Source organism: Camelus ferus, chromosome 20, assembly GCF_009834535.1.
Source record: "Camelus ferus isolate YT-003-E chromosome 20, BCGSAC_Cfer_1.0, whole genome shotgun sequence".
In the NCBI taxonomy this organism is placed as follows: domain Eukaryota; kingdom Metazoa; phylum Chordata; class Mammalia; order Artiodactyla; family Camelidae; genus Camelus; species Camelus ferus.
Window position 1 is genome coordinate 25,916,757 of NC_045715.1, and position 18,082 is coordinate 25,934,838.

An 18,082-nucleotide genomic window follows, 5' to 3' on the forward strand; every position below is an offset into this window, starting at 1 on the left:
AATATATGTTGGAGATCTTTCTGGAGATCTGTATATACAACTCTACTTCATTACTTTTATTTCTAATATCTACATTAAAACTTTATTGAACAGAGTACTGCAGTATAATTACTGGGTCCTTTATTAAGGAACATTTTGGTTGTTTCCAGGAAGTGTGTTTGTTTTCCTCTTTTTCTATTGCAAACACTTGCATACATACAGACATACAAATGTGTATATATATAGGAAGCTAATTTATATTTACGAAGATTTTTCTATTTCAAATATGTAATCTGTTAAAAAATTTGCTACAATTTTTAGCGAAATAAAGTAGTTGTGGACATTTTCTAACTTACAGTTAAATACTTGCATCAGCCTTTGGAAGTGGTAAGCTGATATTTTATATTTAGAGTTCATTGTGTGCCAAGTACAATTTGACATTTGAAAACCATGTAGAAAATGCATCTCAAATTATTTCACTAGAGGAAGAATTCTACACCTTCTCTAAGCAAAATCTTTGCAAAATGGCAGTGATTTATTTTGAGAATCTCAGATACATGATTAAAAAAATTTTTTAATAGACTTTATTCTTTTAGATCAGTTTCAGGTTCACAACAGAATTGAGCAGAAAATACGAACTTCCCACATAGTCTTCCCCACCCACACATATATGCTCCCCTACCCCCAACATCACTCATCAGTGTGGCATATTTGGTACAATCGATGAACCAACATGGGCACATTATTATCAACCAAAATTCATAGTTTACATTAGGGTTTACTCTTGATGTTGTACATTCTTTGGGTTTTGACAAATGCATAATGACATGTAGCCACTATAGTATCATACAGAATAATTTCATTGCCCTAAAAATCCCTTGTGCTCCATCTATTCATTCCTTCCTCCCTCCCTCTCTCCAAATCCCTGGAAACCACAATCTTTTTATTGTTTCTGTAGCTGTTCCTTTTCCAGAATGTCATTTGGTTGAAATCGTACAGTTTGTAGCCTTTTCAGACTGGCTTCTTTAATTTAGTAGTATGTCTTTTGAGTTTCTTCTATGTCTTTTATGGCTTGATAGATCTTTTTTTTTTTAACTGCACATATATTTTTAAATTTACATAGATACACTGTTCATTGTTTCTAAACATTGAGAGCTTTAGCTTTTTAAACTTACATAGTTATCAAAGGAATAAAGCCAATCACAAAATAAGAATTAACTCAAAAAGATACATACACCCTGCAATTAACAGCAACATTATTTATAATTGCCAAGATATGGAAGCATCCTAAGTGCACATCAATAGTTGAATAGATAATGGAGACGCAGCATATATATATATATATATATATATATATAATGGAATACAATTCACCCATAAAAAAGAAGGATATTTTGCCATTTGCAGCCCTTCATTCACTTTTTTGTTTTCATTTCAAAAACCAGGATTTTATAACTGGCAGAGACATTTCCATTACATCAAAAACAACAAAATACCTAGAAATAAACCTAACCAAGGAGGTTACCTGTACTCTGAAAACCTAAATGACACAAAGAAATGGAAAGATTTCTTGTGCTCTTGGATTGGAAGAATCAACACTATCAAAATGGCCACACTACCCAAAGCAATCCACAGACCCAACGCAACCCCCATCAAAATACTTGTGACATTCTTCACGGAACTAGAACAAACAATTCCAAAATTTATAAGGAACGACAAAAGACCCCTAACAGCCAAAGCAGTCTTTTGTAGGTCTGTTTTTTTTTTTCTCTCTTCTTACGGTTTGATGACTAGAGAAGGTCCTTTAACATTAGTTGTAAAGCTGGTTAGGTGGTGCTGAAATCTTTTAGCTTTTGTTTATCTGTGAAGCTTTCGATTTCTCCATCAAGTCTGCACAAGAGCCTTGCTGGATAGAATATTCTTGGTTGTAAGTTTCCCCCTTGCATCACTTTAACTACATCGTGCCACTCCCTTCTGGCCTGTAGAGTTTCTGCTGAAAAATCAGCTGATAACTTTATGGGAGATCCCTTGTATGTTATTCATTGCTTTTTTCTTGCTAATTTTAGTATTTTCTCCTTATCCTTAATTGTTGTCAATTTGATGACTATGCACCTTGGTGTTTTCCTCTTTGGGTTGATTTTACGTGGTACTCTCTGTGCTTCCAGGACTTGGGTGACTGTTTTCTTTCCCAAGTTGGGGAAGTTTTTGGTTATTATCTCTCCAGAGATTTTTCTCAGGTCCTTTCTCTCTCTCTCCTCTTTCTGGGACCCCTATAATGCGAATGTTAGAGTGCTTCATGTTGTCCCAGAGTTCTCTTAAACTATCCTCATTCCTTTTTATTCTTTTTTCTCTTTTCTGTTCTGAAGTAGTGATTGCCAATAATTTGTCTTCTAGCTCACTAATCCGTTCTTCTGCCTCATTTAGTCTATTCTTGGTTCCTTCTAGTGTATTGTTCATTTCAGTGATTTTATTCTTCAGCTCTGTTTGGGTATTCTTTATATTTTCCTACTCTTTGCTAAAAACTTCACTCTGTGCATCTATACTCCTCTTGAGTTCTCTGAACATATTGGCCATCATTACTTTAAACTTTTTCAGATAAATTATCTATCTCCTCATCACTTATTTCTTCTTTTAGGATTTTATCTTGTGCCTTGGCCTGGGAGATACTCCTTTGCTGCCTCATATTGTCTGTCTTTCTATGTGTTTGTGGATTCCTTCCACAGGCTTTGGGATTATTGTTTTCTTATTTCCTGTATCTGCCCCTGGTGGATGAGGCTGGACTAGAGGCTTATGCAGGTTTCCTGGCAGGAGGAGCCAGTCCCTGCCCACTGTTGGGTGAAGCTTGGTCTGGACCTCTGGTGGGTAGGGCTGTGTCTAGAGGCCTTTGTGGCTTAGGAAGTCTGATGATGGGTGTGGCTGTGCTCCCACCCTGTATGATGTTTGGCCTGATGCTTCCCTACAGGCTGTTGGGTGGGGCTAGGTCTTGGTGCTAAAGATCCAATCAAGATGTCAGCCTCCAGGAAAGCTCATATAGATGAACACTCCTGGAATGTCCACCACCAGCTTTTATGTCCCCTGAGTGAGCTGCAGCCATCCCCCACATCCCCAGGAGACCGTCCAAATCTAGCAGGCAGGTCTGGCCCAGGTTCCTATGAAATCACTGCCTCTGCCCTTGGATCTGGTGCACGTGAGTTTCCATGTACACTTCTTTAGTGAATGGAGTCTCCGTTTCCCTCAGTCCCATGAGGCTCCCAGAGTCAAGACCCCCTGGCCTTCAAAACCAGATGTCCTGGGGTCTGCTCTTCCCAATGCCAGGACCCGAGCTGGGGAGCCTGGTGTGGGGCTTAGAGCACTCACTCCTGTGGGAGAGCCTCTGCGACTTAACAAATCTTCAGCTTATGGGTAGCCCACCTGGGGGGTATGGGGCCCAATCATATCGTGAGCATGCCCCTCCTACCATCCTGCTGTGGTTCCCTCTTTATGTTTCCAGTTGTAGAAGGTCTTTTTTGCTAGGTTCCACTTTTTTTTTCTATGGTTGTTTAGCATTCAGTTGTGGTTTCACTGTAGTCACGAGGAGAGACAAACTCGTGGTCCTACCACTCCACCATCTTGACCGCAAATCCCTCAGATATATGATTTACTTAAAAAAAATTAAACCAGAACAAGTTATTTAGAATTTGTTTCTCAGTCATGACGGTAATTAATACCTGATTATTAGCTTAATTCTAGTCAGGTGTTCACAGGCAACTACCCGTAACCATAAAGATTCTTCATGTTCACAAAGCAGGAGTTTATCCTGTCCTTAGCTTGAAATATATATGTCAGCCTTCAATTCATAGAGCACAAATTGAGCTCTTTACATAGAACATGTATTTTGGGAGGCGTATTCTAATAAGTTTCAGAAATTAAATGCATTTTTTTTCTTTCCTTGAACAGCTTTACATTAAAATCCCAAGGAACCTGAGGTAAGGAGACTCACATAGAGGTGGAAAGTATATATATATGTTATATTTAAATATCTTTACCTGAATTGAGGCTATAGACTATGTTTATTAGATTACTCTATGAGCAGAGTAACTCACAATGACCTCTTTCAGTGTATTTTATTATAAACTTGAGGAATTCTTGATTAGGAGATTTTTCAGACATGATCTAGGAGTGCTATGATTACTCCCTTGTAATTCCAATTTGTCATCAAATATATATGTTGCATATTAAATGTATTAAGTATGGTAAATACTAATATAATATTATTTACCTTCTTTCTCCATATTTATTTATCAAGCACAGTTATATATCTCATCAAGCACGGAACTGGGCATTTAATTGCTGACAATTGATATTACTTCCCCAGTCTTCTGCACAGAACTCATGTATCCTACCAGGACTCGTCTTAAATGACAGCTTCTTCTTAGAGATTTTCTTCCTGCACTTTCTCCTCTGATGCTACAGGTGTTTGTGCAGACTGACTGGTTCTAATAAAATTATAAGTGTTTGTTAGTGTGTTTACCTCCCTTCGTAGGCTGTGCACTCCTTGCCAGCTCCTAGAGGTGAGAGAACAGTACTTACTTCAGGAACTGCTAGCATAGCTGTGACTGCAGGCAGCACGGAGTGCAAAGGCAATAGAGGAAACTGAAGAGAGAGATTGGAACCAAGTCAGGAAAGCCCTGGAGGACATAAGAAAGTGTTTGTGTTTGGCATCCAAAGCTGGACTTCAAATAGGGCCGTGATATGGTATGGTCTGCAGTTTAGAAAGACCATTCTTGGCTGTGTAACTGGGTGAGACCTGTAACTTCTCTGGATCTTAGTCTCATTATCAGTAAAAAGGGAGAGTCAAACTAGATGATTTCTAAGGTTTATTTTCTAGTTCTGAAATTATGTGCCATGAATCTTAACTATCTGGAATCCCCAGGGAATGAATTGTGTTGGATAATAACATTTTCTGAAAATTTTATCTGTGCCAACACTTAAACAGTAGCCATTTTTAGATGGAAAACTCATTAAGATTTATTGCATACTTTCTTGATTACTTGAACAAAATATCATGATTCAATTTGAGCACTTCCTTGATGGCTTAAGTAATAGTGGCTCTGTAATGGCTTAAGTTACTGCGTGGCTCTAGAAATAGCACTGATTGCCCATGGAGAAGCCCTCTAGCCTGACTAAGCTCAGTCAGTACATGTATTTTACCATTTATTAAAGTTAAAGTAAATTTTGCTTTGGTTTCAGAAACTAGACAGTGCCTATTGAGAGAAGGCATGATTCTTTTACTGAGTAAAATGAATTGTTTTGCAGAATTCAAAAGCATAAATTTGAGCAGAGTGACAGGTCATTGACATGACTTCACTAATATATATCATCATACTCCTTCCTGAGTGATTATAGATGGCATGACTAACTCCTCCAGGACAGTTTCAAATGTAAGGATGTAATGCACACACAGCTCCTGGGTATTTTAGATCTTTGTTGTGTCCAATAATAACTCAGAGGTTTTTACTTACTATCCAAGTAAATTTACTCTTATGTGAAGAAGATAGACGCTAGATTGTAGCCCTTTTTACATACCTGAAGACAGGGGCCCTCCCATCAGTTGCAGTGGTTACTATGACAGGGCTGGGATGTGTGTGGAGCGCAGTCCCCTAGGGTTATATCATAATCAGGAGGAGCACTCACACTTTGAAAAAGCTCCCAGAGGTGTATGTAGAGCATGTAGAGCGTGTGCGTGTGCTGGTCCACTTAAAAAAAATTCTCTAGTCCTGTAAACTCAGTTTCTTTAGATGATGCAGTATGGGAGAAACAGACAGTTTTGCTACCTGTCTGGCTTCCAGAGGAGGGGTAAATTAACACACAACACTCAATTTATTGAACAGTTTTAAAAGAAAACATTTTATAATCCGTAGGTTTTGAAGTTTAAGGGGCTCTGCAGGTGGAAGGAGTGGACAAATGAGTGCTGAAGAAGGTGACCCACCCCCTCCGGAAGAAGAAGCACCTCCCTCGTCAGGAGATGCAGCACCTCCATATTCAGAAGGTGCTGCCCCTTCGGATCCAGGAAACGAGGCCCCGCCCCCTCCAGAAGAAGAGGCTCCTCCTCCTTCCAGTGAAGAGGCTCCACCTTTTCCAGAAGGAGCATCCTTTGAGGAAGACAATGCCTCTCTTTTTGAGAAAGGTCCTACTTACTCTTTAAGTGATTATATGAACCTCATTTCTTCTGATGAAAGGATAGTTATTCCAGACGATGATGAGGCCTATCCACATAGGGTTCGATCTAGGCCTCCGCCCCGAATAGTCCAGTCAATGTTGTCTGATGTGCTCTCGCAGTCTTCGCGCAGTTCATCCAGATATCGCCGAAGTATGAGCGGCATTCCAAGTCTGCAGGAAACATTGAAAGAGAGACAGGTTTTGCTTATAATACCATTTTTCATATGTGTCACTTTTATTTCAAATGAAATATTTGGTGATCTACCTTCATAGTAACAATTCTTTTACACGTGGTTTTCATCCTTTAGGCAAGATTTAGAGATGCAAGAGAAAGCCGAAAAATGAAAATTGACCCTTCATATAAATATATATTTGAAATTCTATCAGTAACGCTTGGTCTGGACTTAACAACTGTTGAAGAATTGATTTTGGATTGCCCATCTGTAAGTTTGTCTGTTTTATCATTATTTTTTAATTGCTTTTTGATAAGTGATTGAATTAAGAAACCTGAATTGTTGTGAACAAAACATTTAGGAAGAGAAGGTTGGAATTTAACTGACTAGAGAAGCTTTATTTTAAATAATTATAGCTTATTGGGTGATATTTCTAGTTTTGTTCTACTATTGTGGAGAAAGAAAAGAGGAGAATTAGCAACTAGGATTGAGCTAAGGTTCTAACTCAAAATGGCTTCAGAAGTTAGAGGAATAGTGAAGCCCAGATAGAGTGACATTTTAAACGTACAGGTTATGTAAAGTACATGTGTAGATCATTTGGATGGAAAAACAAACTGCATAAATAGAACTAGGGAACAGGGACTACTGCATGAATCTAGTCAAAAACAACGAGGTGATTACCATATGTCTCTGTGTGCCAGGGACAGTCCTGGATTATGCCTACTTTTCTGGCGTAATTATTAACAGTTCCTCCTTTCACTCCTAAAAGGGCCCCAGTGTTGGATGATGAACTTATATGGTCAACCTAACTATAGTAATATATGGCAAACTGACTTTTGTCACATTTCTGGCCGTGACCGCGTCTTCCCTTAACTGCTGCTCCTCCTGAGCAGTCCCTATCCCCCAGCTCCAGCTCTCAGCCTGCTTCCAGCTACCCCACTGCTCCCCCATGCTCGCGCTTCTAGGCCTTGGGGTGGTACTGGTTTTCCTCTGTTGCTAGTCCTGTAGTTGCTTCTAGTGCCAGAGCTTCCCTTAAACCCGCTCTGGCCTCTGGAATCGCTTCATTATTATAAAGTTCCTTCAGAACTCCTTTGTTGTGACTCCTTTGCTTCCCAGAACCCTGACCAATACAGACGTTTCTGCTGCATTGGCATTCAGGCTTCTGCTGCTCCCCATTTTACTGCTCCCTTCATTCAGCGCTGCTCACAGTAGCCACTGGGATTGCTCTCCTGGCTTACACGACAGTCTTTTCCAAAGTCAAGATGGGCACAGCACAGTTTTGTGGAAAGAGCACAGACCTGGAGGCTGAAGGCTGGTGTCCAATTACAGGTTCTTCACTTGTGGTTATGTGTCTTTGGGTCCTTCACACAAATTCTTTTTAGCTTTAGTTTTCTTTTCTTCAAAAGGGTCATAGTAATTCCACCTAAGCTGAATGCAAGATTGTGGTGAAGCTCAGATGAACTATTTGTAAAATGTTAAGTATTGTAAGTGAATTTTTACTCTGCAGTCAGGATTTTTGCCCATGACAACTTCACTCTGCTGGTCTCAGGAGTACAATGTGCCTAAAAAACCAGAATTAGTTATATTTGATGTTGAGATGTCTTTTTATCACAATCATATGGTCTACTTTTGAGAATTTGGATGCATTCAAAGCTGATGGGTCATAAAAGTCAGATAGAGCATGAAAGTATGGAGCTGGACAAGAATAGCTGTGCCGGCAGCTTTTATATCTTTCAGATTGTAGCTCTGCAAGAGAGTCAAGTTTATGTGTGAGATGGAGGAGTAGAAAATTAAGGACTAGAATTTTGCAAATGTCTGTAGCTCCATTTCATCTCCCAGGTTGATGGTATCCAAACGTGGTCCCAGGACCAGCAGCAGCAGCATCACCTGGAACTTTTTAGAAATGCAGATTCCCAGGCCCAGTATTCTGTATTTTTAAGAGGTTCCCTAGGTGCCTCACTGATGCATACTGAAGTTTGAGGACTATTGTCCTTGGGGAAGAGGCTTTGCCAGACCTGAGATGCTTCCTGCAGTAAGTGGTCAGTAAGTTAAGGGAAACCCACTGCCCAAGAGAGACATTTGTGTATGAAATCAGCAGGACTAGGTGCAGGCGGTTTAGTAACTTAGTGTTTCCCAAGTGATATGTGAGGGTTTTTGTTTATGTGGCCTAGTTTTCTACTGACTTAAGATGATTATGCTGACTTGTAAGTAATTAAATTCATGCTCATAAATATGGAAGACTCATTATAATAATTTGTTTTTATATTAGTTTGGCTATAGTATGGGTCAAATTACATTGGCTGAAAACGTAATTACTCAAATATTTAGTCAAACAAAACATTTAGCTAATAACGCAAGTTTTGCTGTTCCACGAGTCAGCTTTTAAAAATAATTTCTCTTAGTAATAATTCTTTATGTTTACCTCCAGTTGACTCATCCGTTTACCCCTGAAAGATTCTGTGAGGCAGGGTCACTCAAGTGGCTTCACACTTATATATGTAGATCATTAATGAAGGTTTGGAAATAGAATTCACCCTATGTTCCAGGTAATTTTGGAGTTAAATTAATTTGAATTCTAATCCTGCCTCTGATTCTAATCCTGCCTCTTTGAGCCTCATTTTATTTACAAAATGATGAGGACTAAGGTATGTAAAATGCCTAGCACAGGGCTTGGTTCATTTTATTATTTCCTAGTCATTTTATTGATGATCATTTTCTCTTTTATTTAACAGCTGGAGGCATTTAATGTTTTTTTTATGAAAGATGGTTGTAAGACATTGAAATTTTTGTACCAAGAAGGAGATGTACCTGGTCTTGGTAAGGATGCTTTGCAAGGGTAATGTGCCAGCTATTCATTAATGAATGTTTAAGTGCAGCTTATCTTTTCTCTTATACATGGACAATCCTGTATTTATAAAGAAAATTTACCAGGAGCTTACAGCATTACTGTAATGATTTAAGGAGAAAGTATCTTTAAAGAAGTCATTGACCTCTCCTGGGAAGACACATTTTCCCTAGAGTTTAATTACATTTTCCCTGAAACAGGTGGTGCCATTGTGTACACATGTGTCAGATGACTAGAAATAGTGAAACCACCAGAAAGCTCAGCAGCTGCTCCCTGTAGTCCTGGGTCAGCACTGGTCCTGGGTCAGCATCTGGTGTCTGCTGCAGCTGGCAGTTGGAATATCTCACTTCCCCTACTGTTCAGTTATTCCAGAGAATGATACTTTATCAGGGTATTAAACTTTTGTCTTAATAACTAGGTATATGGACCATCCTTTAGTTTTAGACTACTTACCTCCTAAATCCTGCAGATTTTACCTTCACTGTGTCCCTTCTGTTGGTTCTTTTCTTGCTTTTCTCCTCTGCTGCCTTTAGGCTAGGCTCCTACCTCATGCTTGCCCTAGTATTCCAGAAAACCAGTACCTCTGTTATCAAAGTCCCTCTCTGACATCCACACTACTCACTACCACCAAGTAAATTTTTATTGTCCTGCTTTTGAATTGGGTCCAAACTCTTTATTTATTCCCTTAAGGCCTTTTGTAACCTGGACACACAGAACTTGTTTAGTCTGGTCTCCTATTCTGTTAGGTATGAATTTGCTGGTCCGTCTAAGCTGGTCTCTTCATTGCTTTCTGTATATACCCAAGTCATCTCTGTACCCTTTTCTCCACCCTCCCAAACTGTCTCCAAGTGCCTTTCTTCTCTCCCCCCAGCCAAATCCTGTCCCTCCTCTTCATTACCTCATGCATCCTCTGTAGAGCTTTCCTAGTGTTCCAGATCACATCCATCACTCTTCTCCAAACTCCTGTCTTATTTAAAGTTTGCGTTGTAAAACACAGCTGTTGATTAAATTCTCCTATTTCTACCAGATTATTTAATATATTTAATTCTTCACCAACAAAATATGTAAACTCATAATTGGTGGCTGGATCTGCTCTCTGGATTTTCTGACTCTCACAATTCTTATCCTGGGACATTATTGTATGGTCCAGATTTTCATAACACATTATAAATTAAAACAGTAGCTGAAAATTATAGAAAGATAAGAAAATGTCTGTAATTAGAAGAAAGATTAAAACCTCCACCCACATTCCCACTCACTTAGAATAATCACTGTTAACTCCTTGGTGAATATCCTTCTATAACTTCTGTTTTATGTATATATATGTATACCTACATGTATGTTTTTCACATGTGTATATGCAGTATGTATGATATGTGTACATACATATACATACACTGTGTACACCACTATGTATATAGTTTTATCTTTTGATCACTAATTTAAATGTTTTTAATGACCCAAATTACAAATATTGCTGCCAGTCTAAGACATATTCAAGGTTCATTGACTCCTTGACATCCAGAGCTGGATATATAATTTGTAGAATTGGACCCTATTTTGCAATTTATATACAATGCATTGTAATTTTTAAAAATTGGGGGCAGACATTCAGTACCTGGCATTTGTTGTTATTATAAATTGCCTCAAATATTCTTTGGAAGGGTATAATATAAATAATAATAATGAAACTCTCAAGCTTGAACAAAAAGAGAATGTATAATTTTCATTCATCTTGAGCCAAATCCAAGAATGTAGAGCTAGTGAGACCCCTCCTTTTGTGCTGAGATTAGAACACCAAACACACAGAGCTCTCCAAGATGCTCTCGAGTGACAAGGTGGATCTGAGACAGGCTCCCTCTGCCTCCACCTTTCCACGACTTTTGGCATTCCTGCTGCATTGAACCACCAAGGTGGCTCGTAAGTGGCATCTGACGTATTCCAGATGTGCTGGGAGCTGGGACTGCTTTGTGGTTGGCTGACCTTGTACCCACTCTGGTGTTTTGGGTTGTTCATAGATCTTTGTCAAAATTTATGAAAGCACAAGACAGATGAGAAGGGGGAAGTGCATTCTTCAGCTGGAAGTAACTGCAAACTGCTGACCTTCCTGGGATCATGCTGGTTACTGCAGACTTCAGCAGCCCAATGACTTGTTTCTCCAGGCAGTGCCTATGCCTATGGCTTATTCACTCAGACCCCAGCCCTCAGGGTCCCGAGGAGGCAAAGCATCATGGGAGTAGTTGGGTACTGAATGGGATTTTAAGAGGCCAAGGTAGGCCTGAGAAGGAAGCCACTTCCCCCATACTCAGTGCCCTGCGGGATTCCAACACCCTGTTGCCCTAATTATCTTTCTAAATAGCCTTAGTCCAAGTTTGGAGCTCAGGGTGGATTTCACGGCAGTAGCAACAGAACATGAAAGTTTCCATGTCTTTTACACAGGATGTCCTGTCTGGCATATGTGCAGGATTACCCCAGACCAGGAGTTGTTTTCTTAAAATGCTTATCACACCCTCCATCCAAGGTGTGCAGACCCTGGGCCTGGAGGGAGGAGGGGATCACAGGTCGACACTGTGCCACACACTGGTTTAAAGCTTGGTTCTAGAGGTGGTCAGAAGTGAGGTGGTCAACTCTTGACTCACTGGGTCACACTGGGAAAGTTATTTAACCTCTCCAGGCCTTGGTTTCCTCATCTGTAAGTGGATCCTACTTCATGGGATTGAGAAGACCATGGTATGTGCCAGGCTCAGGGCAAGTGCCATATAAACTTTGCCTCACTCCCTAGAAGTCTTATCCATCAAGATTATAGTCCAGTTTCAGAAAGAAAAAGGAACTCAATAGCCATGAGAGTTTGTTCAGCCTTCTCTCAATTATTTGCAAAAACATTATATTTCCTATTTTGGGACCATCTTACCTGAGATATGCCTCCTCTTTGTTTTTTCAGTTTATTTAAACTAAAAAACAAAAATAGTTTATAGATGCATTATAAAAATGAGATCCAACTCTACATATTATTCTGTGGTAGCTTTTAAAAATTAGTAGTGTTCTCTTTTCCATGTCACTGATATACTTCTACAGTTAAATTTTAAACAGTTGCACTGTATTTCATTAAGCTGATGTAACTATTATTTTCAAAACTTATTATTAGAATTTAGGTTGTTTACAACTTTTTGCTCCTTTAAACAATGCATCAATGAATATCATTAAAGTTAATTCTGTGTTGATTAAGAAGACTTTTTAGGAAGAATTCTCAGGAGAGGAATTGCCAGAAGAAAGGATATACATACTTTTAATTATTGTTTTTGCTACTTCTAAAAATAATACATTTATCAACTTCGTAAATATTCTTCAACATGTCTTTCTTATATGCATGCAAATATAAACACTATCATTTTCAAAATATACTTATATAACACATTTTATTCTTAATTTACTTTTTGGATGTGACAGTATAGCCTAGACATTTTTTATGTCATTAAATGTAGATTTGCCTCATTTAAAAGATGCTGTATAGTATTCCATAGTACAGCTGCATTTGGGGTTTTAGAAGCCATTTTCCTATGATGACTCCATCAGCCAGGAATATGTTCAGCTGTGAGTAGTGGAAATCCTAATAGTGGCTTAAAAAAACAGAGTCTATTTTGCTCTCATAACAAGGTAGGCAGTGGCTAGCAATGGTTCAAGTGCTCCGCAGTGCCATCAGAAGCCCAGATGCTTTTTTCTTTCTATTCTGCCATTCTTAACATGTTGCTTTGTGTTCATGTTTGCCCTACGTGGTTACAAGATGAAGCTCTAGACATCATGTTCAGGCTCAAGGCATAGGCAGGAGAGGGCTCTGCTAGTCACGCTTCTCCCCTTTATTAGGAAAGCTCAAGCTGTTTATGTCTTATTGGCCAGAATTCTGTCCCATGACTACCCTACAGGCTAGGGAGGCTGAGAGAAGCAGTTGTCTCCCTGGGAGTGTATGTACACACTGCTGAATGGGACAAGTTCAGGTTCTCTTATCCAGGAAAAAGGGGACGATATTAAGGGTAAAGGTAGCTCTGTGCAGACCTCCATGAATGAGCATTTGAGCTTCACATTGCTACATACCATGTCTCAGGGTTCTTTGGCTGCAAGCAACAGAAACAGACTGTGGCTTATGTAAGCAAAAAATTTAAAATGTTTGGGTAGTTCACAAAATTCAGAGCTATTTGAACTACTAGGCCTTGGGAAAAACAGGAATAGATCATTTCCATGGGTTTCAGGGCAGTTTCTTTAGGATTCATCAGTAGATTGACATCTCTCAAATCCCCTGTTACCTTTGTGCGTCTGCATTCAAGGTTTATATTCTTGCAGAGAGTCTAATTAGCCTAGTTTTCACATGCCCACCCTTGCAGGGCTCTGACACTGGTGTCCTCCGGAATCACAGAGCAGGAGAAATCCCCTAAACCCAAAGGAAGGAGGGCTGGGCACACAAAAGATGTTTGTGGTTTTGTGATGGGAACTTAAAATTTTCTTTTATCGTACTTTCAGTTGGTTACTGGTTGTGAATGGAAAGATTGTTGATTTTTGTATCTTTAAAATTGGAACCAGCCATTTAACAGAATTCTCATATTTTTAATAGTTTTTAAACATTGAGAAATATTTCTAATTAAACGATAAATTTGCATTGAAATTATTTCAAGGAAGGATTTAAAATAAGTTCAGTGCTGTGAATGTGTTTAGTAGAGGACAGGATCTTCTTGGGTGGGTTAGTGAAGATTTCCCTGAGTGGTGACATTTCAGCTGAGATCTGAAAGATTAGTAGGAATTAGGGAAGCAAAGGGTTGAGGATAGAATAGGAGAAGAGTTTGCATGAAGGCCCCGCCTGAGGCTAGGCCAAAAGAAGCAAAGTGCAGAACTCAGGGAAAGGCACCAGAGGAGGCTGCAGTTTAAGATTTGCAATTATTGGCATCTTTTTGCAGACAAAAAAAAATTTATTCTACAATCGTATTGAAAACTTCTTATAGTAAAGTAAAGCAGAGAACAAAGCTGTAAGATCCACAGTGATTTATCACATTTGATCAGTTACATGATCATAGGCTAAGTTCTTGACTTTTGTTTTCAGAATGTGGTCGAACTATTGCTGGAGCAACCAAAGGAGCAAAAATGATGAGATTATATGTAGACAACGCAGCCCCAGAGAAACTAAAAGGACTGTGTGTATTTTTTGTTCGCTGTCACAATGATGTTGCTATAAATATTAAAAATATTCATGAGGTATATTTAAAATTTTTTTCATATATAGTTAAACATTTTTGCCAGCTATATTTGAGATATAATTAATGTGTAACATTATGTAAGTTTACAGTGTATGAAGAATTGATTTAATGCACACATATACTGCAATATGGTTACCACCATAGCTAACACCTCCATCACCTAACATAATTACCGTTTTTTCCCCTTTTTTGGTTAATGGTATTTAAGATCTACTGTCTTAGCAGCTTTTGAGTACATAGTACAGTATTGCTAACTATATTCACCATTCTGTACAGATTCTCCAGAACTTATTCATCTTATAGCTGAGAGTTTGTATACTCTGAGCAATCTTTTTTTCCATCCAAATTTCTGGGTAGAGGGCTAGTTGCGTTGCTCTTTCCTGGGACTGACATGAATTTTTCTGGTCCCCTTTTCATGGGCAGGGCAACTTTCAACTGAGAACTTTCTTTATGCTGGCGGCTAAGTTTTATTTCCTTCACATAGTTTAGACTCCAGACTCCTATCTCCTTCCCTGTGCAGAAAATAAAGCACCTGGGAAAGTGCTCACTTGATGAGCAAGCATGTGAATGATTAAACGGCGGCAGAATATAAGTGTGTTGATTTTAGAACTCAACAATATTCACAACCTCTTAAGTTTTCCTAGTAGTTTATAAGTTGTGTTATCTATGCTTATTGTATTAACAATACAAATAGGTTATGATTTTCAGTTCTCTAATGGGGTCAGCATATAAAATAACCTTTGAACACCACCCTTTCAGGATGTGCTATTTACTGTTTTGGATGCATCAAAGGGACTCCTAGTTGGGATTAGGAATATGCTGGCAAATATATTTCTACCAGCTATTCTTGCAACAAATAATTGGGGTGCTTTAAACCAGTCCAAGCAAGGAGAATCTGAAAAACATATTTTCACTGAAACCATCAACAGGTACCTTTCATTTTTAGATGGTAAGTATAACATTTAATGTTAAATAAATTTTAAAAATGAGTAAATTAACTATAAGATATGTTACTAAAAAATAAGCATTAGAGAAAATTTTTCATTTTAAAAGATGTCAAAGTAATTATGAGACCTAGAGATAAGCTATCAGATCATTAGAATCTCTCTTTCCAGGGATCTTAGCAGGAGTAAGATATGTTTTCTTTTTTATTTTCCATTGTAAAAGGAGGATTCTCTTTCTATATTATCTGTGAAAACTTTTTACCATATTTAAAAATATATTTTTTATTATAAACTTTTAAAAAATATGTAATTGTATTATTTCATATTGTTAAAACACACATTTCATTAACAGATCACCCAGTCACAATCTAATGATCAATTAGAATTGTATTTCTATAAAGTATTAGATCCCTAACATTTTAGTAATTACAACTTGAAACTACACTTTGACATTTAATACGTTGACATTAAACACTTCTTAAATATAATTTTTTCCCTTTTAGGTGCTAGATTAAGTATTGAGGGAACAGTTAAGTTAAAGAAGATAGACAATGTTGATTTTTCCAAACTGCATACCTTTGAAGAAGTGACAGCTGCAGCTAGCAATTCAGAAACTGTTCGTCAGCTAGAGGACGCCCTGATGATATGGTATAAACAGATCGAACAGGTAAGCCGACTTGAGTTATTTCATCAGACGTGAGTCGTAGTTCTCATTTGTCCTGCTCACTGCAGTTTGTCCCTAAAACTAAAGGGAAGAGGAGTCTTCCAGATTCTATTGTAAGACTCAGCCTGTTCTTGGCTCTAGTGCAAGATCATTGTTCCCTATGGACCATGTAAAATCAATTTTAAGACATTTCTTACTTCAAGGAGGAAATCGTAGTAACAATATGGGTTGAAAATGAAATTATGAAGAATAAAGAATAGCCAGCATTTAGCTCCAATACTTTATATATTGTTCATGCTCTTCATGAGAGAGGAAAGGGACACAGTGAAGAGAATATAGCTGCACTGCCAGACACTTAATAAATACATCTGGGTTGACCAGTGGAATTGTCAACTTGTCTGTGTTGACAGAGAGGTTCAAACTAGGCTCATTCACATCAGTACTACAGAGGCAAGTGTGCAGTTCTCTGGCCAAATACATTTTCTCTGTCAGTAAGAAAAGCATTGACAGGAATGTGGTATGTGTCAACATTCTAAGAGATGCCAACTTCCACTACAAACGCTGCCCAAAACTGGATACTATGTAATTGCTTTAAACAGAAAGAAGCCAACTCACAGATCTCTAGTTCATGAGCGTAGGACAACGGAACTAGAGAAGAAAATCTTCAGCTGAATGAGGACTAGGGGAGAAAAATCTTGAGCAAGCAACAGTTAGAGGAAAGCATTTCTGATTTTACCTCTCTTAGAACTGTTAGAAGGAGGGAGATGGCAGTTGGAGTAGAAAAATTGGAAGACCTTGGAAACTCCACCAAAGCCTGGAGTGCTGGCCACCGAATTTGCTTCCAGGTGCCACTGGATGATTGCCCAGCAGAGGATTCCTGCAGCCACCTGCTAGGCCACCGGAGGAAGGGGGAGTTGTAACCCATTGTGGAAATCAAGCTGTGTCCTACACAATGGCCGAGGAGATTTTCTCCAATTATTATGATCAGTCAGTATAGATCTTCTTTCATAATGAGCAAGCAAAAGAAAATAGCTTGACGTAAGGAGATTTAGCAACTTGAAATAAGAAAGTCAAGTTGGGCAGTTGTAGCAAATGACCTCCAATTAAGCAGAATCAGTGCAAGAAATGGGAGAGATCTTTCAAAAATTACATTTAAAATTAACCCTAATCTGTCATACACAAAAATTAATTCAAGATGGATCATAGACATAAATATGAAAGCTAAAACTAAAAAAAATAGAACATTAATGAATCTCAAAAACATGTTGAAGGAATAAGTCCAACCTTAAAAATACAATGTAAAAAATAAAACAAAAACTATACATGAACCAGAATATAATGTAGGATTATATTAATATCTTTTTAAGAAAGATATAAAACCCAGAAGCCATGAAAGAAAAAACTGACATATCTGACTACATAAACATCTTTTAAAGTAACTGCCATATGGCAGAAATCACTGTTATATATATAAAATGCAAAATATGGATTTGTGTTTAAAATCTTTACACATAAATGGTATAATAGCATTATAATCCCTTTTACAGTTTTTTTTTTCCCTCATTTAACATCCTCTTTCATCCATGTTGGTACAAGTAAATTTAATTCATTCACTTAACTATTGTCTGGTATTCCTCTGTGAACAAATTAGTTTATTATATAGATTTCCAGACATTTAGGAGACATTTAAACTATGTCTAGTATCCTCTGTTTAAAGAGGTAGAGAAGTCTATTCATCCGTTCCCTCAAAAAGATGATTGTTTCTACTTTTTTTTCAATTAAAAACAATAATAATACATTTTCAGTGAATATCTTGTTCAAGTCTTGTTTGCATGTGTTCAAGAGTTTCCCAGGGAATTGCTGAGAGCAGTGGTATATAGATATTTTACTGGGTATTGCAAAGCCCTCCAAATAGTGGTTATATTAACTTGTGCATTTTTACAGAAGTAAATGAGAGTTTCTGGGTCTTCATATCTTTCCTTACACTTGGGATTGTCAGGTTTTTAATGGTTGCCAGTATGTTGGGTGTGAACTGGTAT

General features: G+C 38.1%; 1 protein-coding gene across 1 annotated transcript in view; it reads left to right on the forward strand.

Annotated features, from left to right (window-relative positions):
- Positions 1–18,082, forward strand: part of DNAH8 (dynein axonemal heavy chain 8) — a 219,412-nt gene that overhangs the window by 1,807 nt on the left and 199,523 nt on the right. Inside the window, 7 exon segments of the mRNA XM_032462995.1 lie at positions 3,916–3,944; positions 5,880–6,375; positions 6,486–6,620; positions 9,083–9,167; positions 14,282–14,433; positions 15,195–15,384; positions 15,883–16,046. Of these exon segments, the coding sequence (XP_032318886.1) occupies positions 5,923–6,375; positions 6,486–6,620; positions 9,083–9,167; positions 14,282–14,433; positions 15,195–15,384; positions 15,883–16,046 (1,179 nt within the window). The 5' untranslated portion in view covers positions 3,916–3,944; positions 5,880–5,922.